Source organism: Anneissia japonica, unplaced genomic scaffold (assembly GCF_011630105.1).
Source record: "Anneissia japonica isolate Jap-2015-1 unplaced genomic scaffold, ASM1163010v1 scaffold287919_len575428_cov197, whole genome shotgun sequence".
Lineage (NCBI taxonomy): Eukaryota > Metazoa > Echinodermata > Crinoidea > Comatulida > Comatulidae > Anneissia > Anneissia japonica.
The window spans coordinates 544,862-553,141 of NW_022718751.1; the positions used below are offsets into that span (position 1 = coordinate 544,862).

General features: G+C 33.9%; 1 protein-coding gene and 1 long non-coding RNA gene across 2 annotated transcripts in view; both read left to right on the forward strand.

Annotated features, from left to right (window-relative positions):
* The first annotated feature begins 422 nt into the window (after nucleotides 1-422).
* On the forward strand, nucleotides 423-3,901 carry LOC117110608. The gene is made up of 4 exons (XR_004445730.1): nucleotides 423-556; nucleotides 2,528-2,555; nucleotides 2,729-2,851; nucleotides 3,443-3,901. It is a non-coding gene; the product is annotated as an uncharacterized LOC117110608 (long non-coding RNA).
* A 1,871-nt stretch (nucleotides 3,902-5,772) lies between these two features.
* LOC117110620 overlaps nucleotides 5,773-8,280 on the forward strand; it is a 9,560-nt gene continuing 7,052 nt past the window's right edge. The window contains exons 1-2 of the mRNA XM_033253385.1: nucleotides 5,773-5,808; nucleotides 6,775-6,829. Of these exons, the coding sequence (XP_033109276.1) occupies nucleotides 5,773-5,808; nucleotides 6,775-6,829 (91 nt within the window). The remainder of the gene's footprint in view (nucleotides 5,809-6,774; nucleotides 6,830-8,280) is intronic.

Here is an 8,280-nt window from a genome sequence, read left to right on the forward strand (position 1 = left end):
ATAAATGAAACGATTGTATACGTTGACATATAACATTTATTCAAGACGAAAATCTCAAACACGCCTACGCCTATAGATGTATGTATATGTATATAACTATAAAGTGTCATGGCCGTTATTTTAGTAAATTGCCACTAGCCTGGATATGAGCTAACGTACTACTTTCACGCTTACACAAACCGAAGACAATTATAATTATAAATCAGATAAGTACTATCCATTTAACATAAAACATAAAAATAACAAGCGTAAACACCTCTTTGTCGAAACAGTAGTCATATCGAACGATACTGATTTATGAGCCGTACAACACACTGTCACCACATCTACAAATGATGTTAAAATGTGAGGAATTCAAACGAATTCATTCGCTGTATCTCCCGAAGCATATCTTGAGCTGGTCTTTATAAGGAGCCTGCTTCCCCTTGATCAGAATATCTCAAACTTCTCAAAAGCATCATTTGATCGCCTACGAAGAACTAATATCAACTCAACAATGGCCAAGACACTTTTCGTCGTCCTCATTGGAATGATCGCTCTTAGCGCACTTCTCCCAGTAAGTTGTATTTCGTTTTTTTTAAAGTATCTAATACCGTGAATTATTTTTTAAAAAAAATTGATAATGGTATGATTCGTTCATGATCTTACTTTTCTTTGATGTATGTATTATCAAATACGGCATTAAATCATTGAGATGCTAAAAGGTAGAAGGTACAAGTTTATTAAAACTTGTAGACACAGTAAAGTTAGACAGATGATACTTCCGTCCACTAGCTTATATACTGCCACCTAATACAATGTGTGAACTTTAACTTCAAAACATAATGTAATTCCTAAATTTAAATGGTTATTTTTTTTTTGCATATACCTCTAAATTTAAATTGGTCCTACCACCTTTGTTAAGGTTAATTGCGTGTTCAAACCTGTTCAAAATGAAAGATATATGTCACAGTATAAAATACTACTGGGTTTGAGTTTAATAACATTATATTTTTAGGCTATTCACAACTAAATATGTGACGTCATATGTTACAATTGACCCGCGGTAAGGGGCAATTGTAACAACGGTAAGGGGCAATTGTAACACTTTAACAATTACACACCATACATCTTCATTTTAACAAATTGAAAGTATATGTTGATTAAAATTTTATTTAACATGTAAACCTATATTTTACAATGTTTGTCACACGAGAGGTTAATTTAAACATAATTTTCGTATGTATCTGTTATATTGTATTATAGTATAAGTTTGATTTTTTTAAACAATTTACCAACCGTACAACAGTATAACATCACCTCAGAAACGATAATTGTAAATTCAACAATGCCTTGTGTATTCATTGTAGGCCTACAATATTACAAATTTTAATTAGGTCCCAATCATATCAAATATTTTATACTGTATCATAAGCTAAAATAAGTCCACTAAAAGTTGTCCATACACTAGGCTTTATGTATTGAAATACAAATCAACTGATTTTGATCCACTGTAAATGATGTATAATTCAGATTCATAGTTTTGACATACAAAGAAATATTCAAATGATGTGCACTCCTCATGGGCCCAATAATGCTCTAGCTTGAACAATTCCTTTCCACGGTCTGTAGACCGCTGCCTATGGCGAACCATTCTGAAATGAATTAAAATATTGTTTTTTAACACATAACATTTTCGAGGGGCAATTGTAACACTCTGTTACATTTGCCCCCGACCTAGCTAGGTATCAATATCGGCCTTTTGTATATCGTTCGCAAGTTACCAGCATTAAAACATTCACCACAATACAAGCCTAAATGTACACTGTTTTCATCAAGTAAAGTACCCGGTAGCTCAAGTTCCTATACATACAATCTAAAATATTAAATAACCACAAAAGTTTACTTATCTGGTCAAAAAATCGTTTTTTTGGCTGAAAATCTCTTCCTTTTATTATTAGCTAGCGATACTCGGATACGCAGTGCTAAACTCGAATTGGTGACATACTCCTACCAACGATGAGATCATTTGTCACATTGGCCCCGTGTTACAATTGACCCGGTCTCAACTAGGCTATTTATTCAATCAAAATTCAAAATTCATAAAATCATAAAACATGGCTGCTAAAACTCTGAATTGCGAATTATGTTAAGATTAAAAAGCTCAGAACTAACAAAAATTAAGGAAAATAAAAAGAACTAAAAAAGAAACCACTGCATAATCATGACAATAACAGTTATATAGCATTATGTGTATACCTACATTAAAATTTATGAATCATTTAATTAAAACATTATTTAGAATATTAAATTATTATATTAACTATTAGTATTGCAGTGAAACATTAAACTATGAATGATGAATAATTTAATATTACATTCAAATTATATAACAATCATTAAATTTAAAGAGAAAGCAACAAATTTAAATAATTGCATTAGGAATGTGAATTGCATTTTACAAGCATGTCCTGTAGCCCATTTGTTAGACTTCCTGTGCATTTTAGTACTGAAAATTATAACGATTATTTCCTATTTTTCAACACAGGCTGAAGACATTTCTGCTACCGCACTAAGTAAGCTTTTAAAAAATCATTATTATCATTATTAGGCCTATATAATTTATGTAGACGTGTTGTACTTTATTCACGAGTTATACCTGTCAAAGTGTTCTAGGGAGATCTCAAATTATACGTTTCTCGATTTGTCGCTATTTATTGCACGTGCGGTATTTTTCTCTATTTTCTAGACTGTGTTAACTCTGACGATAATTATTGTAAGATGATGGCTAACTTCTGCGATTCACAAGCTTTCTCTTCTGATGTTGCCACCAAATGCCCAGGTACATGTAACCCAGCGTGCCAACGTTAAAGTAAGTACCGGTAATTTTATTTAAAATGATAGAAGAACGAAACAATGGAGTTGGAGAAGATTGCTTCTCCTGTTTTAGGCATAATAACATAATAATAATAAAAACGAAGGTTTCGTAATCCTACAGAACGATAACTTTAATAGACATTAGATATGTTAACCGGTAGAAACGCCTATACTTTTTCATTAATAATAAATGTTTCGATTTATAGCGCCTTAAGTTATACAAGTGGAACTTAGTCAAGTCCCCTACCAAATCCTGACAAAAATATTTGATGTATGACTTACGTCATTTTAGTGGCGACGCAAATCTGGGAGAGGGTTTAGGGCCGGGGTGGGTTGGTAGAATATTGTAAGCCAGTGCATGCGAGATTTATGCTGGCGTTCGTTTCGGCGCTGCGCACCACCACCCGTTAACGTTACACTATAGCGTAACTTGTTGGTGCCAAACACTCAGGGCCTAGGAAAGATCGTTCCCAGTGACTCGTACTATGTCGAATGACAAGTCACGTAAACAAACAAATCACATGGCGTATTGCTATTATGATGATTAATTACGTCGTATTTATTTTGCATTATTTTGAACTTACAGGTGAATAAACAGGCCTACAACATCTGAATGTAGCAGAGAACGCTTATTCTCCTAACAACAAATCAACGGGTATTGTAAAGACCATAGATCAATTCAATTTGCCATTACCAGTTGTGTACACTTTCACTACACAATGAAAGTTCATATATGCATCAATGATAAGTGCAACGAAGGTTCAACTGAGCCAGCCGACTACCTGTCAGTTTATTTCGACAACTCGGATTAAACCCTAAAGTCTTAAACTTTATCTTTTATTCAATATTAGATTACTAGTAGAGAAATCACGATGTTTGGTTTACAGTGTATTAGCAGTCACCACCTGAACATACAGTAATTATTATTCACTAAGCATGATTGAAACACTTTGTGCGAAACGAATAAAATGATCACATAGGCGTAAATATGTTTATATTGAAGATTATTGGCAACGTTGAATAAAAGTAGATCTTTGCTCTCTAAGATAGTTTAAGTATTTTATTACCGTATGTGTCTACACAATAGATGAATGAAAACGAGACTATACCCATATGATGACATTACCAGCATTAAAGGTATGCGGTCTGTGTTATGGTAATAATTCCTGAAATAAAATGAATATTTTAATTGCCTGTTGTTTACTTTAGTAAAATTAAAGGAGGAAATATTTTTCTTGCCAATCGGCATGATGCATAACCAATACACTGTAAAACAGCGTGGAGGATTTAAACGCAAAACTCTACGCATTGTCCCGCTTTTGGTGACACGTCTAAAAGCAAAAAGTGTTTTGTGCAGGACTTATATGTTTAGGTTTCTGACGTGTTCAGCATTAAAATGTCCTTAGGTATGGTGACATTATTATGGCAAATAACTAATCACATTCAATTCTAAACACGCCAAGTTCCAAAATACTATTAGACTATGCTTAAACATGTTCAGCTTTTCAACGTGTCCCCAAAAGCGGAACAAAATTGCGTGGAGCACGCTGTTTTTACAGTGTGCCGTCCCTGTTTTCTTTGAAAAAAAGTCACAATTTAAAAATTCTTGTAGTCAAAATTGTAAATCAGTTTAAACTAAATTACTTTGATGTGTGTCTCATTTGAATTCTGTAGATTGAAGAGTTTCTTCAGACAGCATATCTTTAAAATACACGACCTAAACAAAAATGGACACGACCTAAACAGAAATGGACACGACCTAAACAGAAATGGACACGACGTATACAAAAAGACAAGACCTAAGCAAATAAAAAAAGACATTTCATCCAAAAAAAGAGTGCTAAATAAAGCATAACTGGCCACTCATCTAAGCGCCATTTTCGGATATTGTTACTAATGTCCACTAAACGACAGCGTAAAGGTACGTAGTGTGCTTGCGGACATGCGCGTATCTTCAATTTGATTAATATTTGGGAAAGGTCTATTAGGCTAATGTATAAGGTTATATAAATTAATGAGGTGAAAGTGAATGCCTTAAAATCTCTGGGATATAGCTGGGTTCAATTTCAAAATTTCCGGTTACAGAAACATTCGTTTCTCACGACTAAAACAACTCAATTTCTTAAGCTTCATTATGATAGCGTGTCAGTATCAATTGTATTTCACTGCACTAGCATGGTTAAAATTTAATATATATATATATATATATATATATATATATATGTGTGTGTGTGTGTGTGTGTGTGTGTGTGTGTGTGTGTGTGTGTGTGTGTGTAGAAGACCCACCTTGTAGTTTTTGCAATATGAAGAGCAATGTGATCAGACTCCATTAAAACCCGATGCTGGCCGGTTTGAACCGGGGTCTTCAGCACAAGAAGCAGGAACAATAGCTCTCAGCTAACCTCCATATCACCACACACCAATTGATAGCTTCCAGGTTCTGATCAAAAATTCATAGCATCAGTTTAATGTGTCACTTATAAGTAGCTTATTTTGCTTTTCTAACATCTAAAAACGGCTAGTATTCTATCTACTCTACGGCTTGCTAACAACCACTTATCCTAACTCAAAAAAGTAATGTAAAGCTGGGTTTTATCAGTGAAAGTATATCTTCCAAAAGAGGCACATACATTATCGGTCCAATGATTAACACTTGAGCTAGGATGGAGAAATCACCTTACCTTGAACAAAATTGGAATCCAACATTATATTCACGACACTTGCTGCAAGAAAAGCCTGTTTTTACTGACCACTGTTTCTGTGCCAAGGATCAAGTGTTATCCAAACTACTTATATGGCGAATCCCAACAAACAGACCTGGTAGCCTTCCTAGGCTCCTACAAACCCTGAAATTTTTAAAAGGAGACTCCGGCCTGATTATCTTGCCAAATCAATGCCAGACTAGCTGGAGTAGACATGTCAAGTCCATGTCGGCTGCGGCCGAAGGGTAAGGTAAGGGTAGGATATGATTCTCTAATTGTATTAGTGTTAAATACTAAACCAGGCTAAACTTAGATGAAATTATTGCATTCCAGTTGTTTACAAGTGATGTTTTGGTACTATCAGCATTTATTCGTTATATTCTTTCGAACGATTTGATTACCGAACGTAATACAATTACTCCCTTGAATACATGTCAGAAACGTATTGTTTTAAATAGTTTCATATTAACAGTTTAAAAACCCCATTCTCTAAAGAAGCAAAAAAAATCTTTCAAATGTTGATTAAATGGACTTTCAGTTATCGTTAAAGCCAAGCCCTAATAAAGGAAACAAATGATATTTTGTACTACTGATTTTTCTAAGAGGATTTGAAGAAAAAAACCAGGAACGGTTAATGAGATACAGATGTTTGGATATTTAAAAACTTGGAGGAAAAGGTGGAAAGAAGTTTGGTTACGATATTTTTTTCCATAGTTTTAAATATTTGAAAATTTGCAGTTACTCGAAAATTAAAACCGGAAAATACAGAATTCAAAAGTTTCTTTAAAAAATTGATTTAGAAAAATAGAGCTAATTTTTTTTATTATTAATATATATATATATATATATATATATATATACATATTTGTTTACAATATCGACCAAGTATATATAACAAAAAAATAAGCAAATTGCGTCTCGCAATCCGTCATGTTTTCATGCGCTACTGCGTAGCCTCGTCGTCTGTAGGGTCATAGATTTTAGAGTATCCCCCGGGAATTTAATCTTGGTATTATCGTGATTATTTTTAATTTATAAAAGTTGAAAAGCGGGACAATTTGGAATTTGGGGGGTTAGGCGGGACAGCGGGACACGATTTCCAAAAGCGGGACAATCTTGCCGAAAGCGGGACAGTTGCAACCTATGCAGGTGTGTTCCCCAAGGAACCATTCCCGCTGTTATTATATTTTTAATCATTATTAATGATTCATTACAGGATGTTGAAAAACTGGAGATCGATGCTTGGAAGTACGAGATGACCAAACTATACAGTAAATGGAATATCAACCACTGTAGCTGACAGGAACCTCCAAATTGTACTTGATGCACTTGATCAATAGACAGATGAGACTAAACTCAAGCTGAATCCCTCGAAATGCCAGGTCATGCGTATCTGCTTTGGTCGCAAAGTGCCTCCATGGAGGCATCGATCTCCACATCCCCAACCAACACCTTCCCATTGTTAAACGTGTGAAACTGTTGGGAATCCAACTTGACAACAATCTGAAATGGTCTAGCAACACTGATGCAATTTGCAAGAAAGAAAGGTAACAAGAAATTATTTCTTATACGTCTTGTTATGAATACGCTGCGGCTGCCCCACCGTGTCACTCTGGATGAACAATTCAGCAGTCCAGACAGATAGGGCGTACTATTCCAAATCAGAATCTGCCACAGTATTTTAGGAAGAAATCGTACAGAACATATAATGATGCTCTTGTTATTCTAATTATTGAAAGATTAACCCACCGCAGAGACAACCTCGGTTTTAAATTTGTAGAAGGCTACCCGTTCTGACAACTATAATGACATTTTAGTTTTACGCAAAAGAATACAAAAAATGAAATAGGCTATACAGACTATTTCTCATAGAATATTACCATTTTCTCGACGAATTCTTCGTTACTAGGCAAATTCAGAGGTTGTAGATCGCATCCGCTGGAATGCTCTCGCTTTTATGTATACTTTATACAGTCAATAAAGTGCGCCTTCTCTAATGAAATTAGTTTTTCTACTTCTTATCTCGCACACTGCGTCTATCGAGTAGGCCTGAGATAAAATCAGAATCTGTTTTTTAACAAATTTGAAATAATTCCTATGAAATATTATATTTCACAAGTGTCAAGTGTGTTGGATAGGCTAATGTTTTCGGCGCCTACTATATTTCTTCACAGACCTATCGCAAAATCAAACATCAAAAATTCATCCGCATTTATTTTTTGTGGGGAAAACAAAAAATAAAATTTCAGTCTTATTTTACATTTTTTCCATGTTTAGAAATGTCCAAATTCAGCTAAACTAGCAATTTCGTATTATATTTATAAATCTTTATAACATATTTTTCTTAACAACTGAAATTTTTCCGGGAATGGGGCTTTAATTCATTTTAGAGCCTGCCTCTGTGGTGAGTCCAATTCAATGTAACAAAGATTTGCAAACCTTTCAACAACTGATTATTTTTCTGCTCAGTACTTTCTGGCGTTGCATATCCATATTTGTATAAATTTCTATTTTTATATTGAAACTTTTTTGATGTGAATATTTTTTCATAATTTGTTAATATTGAAAATGTTTTTTTTTTAAATATTTTGAAATGTATTTTTTTTCTTTTAGTAATATGGTTCTCAATGTGTAAATTTTCTATTCATCAACCCAATAGGTATAGTAGGCCTATTTTTAAGTCTAATAACTTTGCTCTTAATTCAGCTCTCTTGCTTTAACT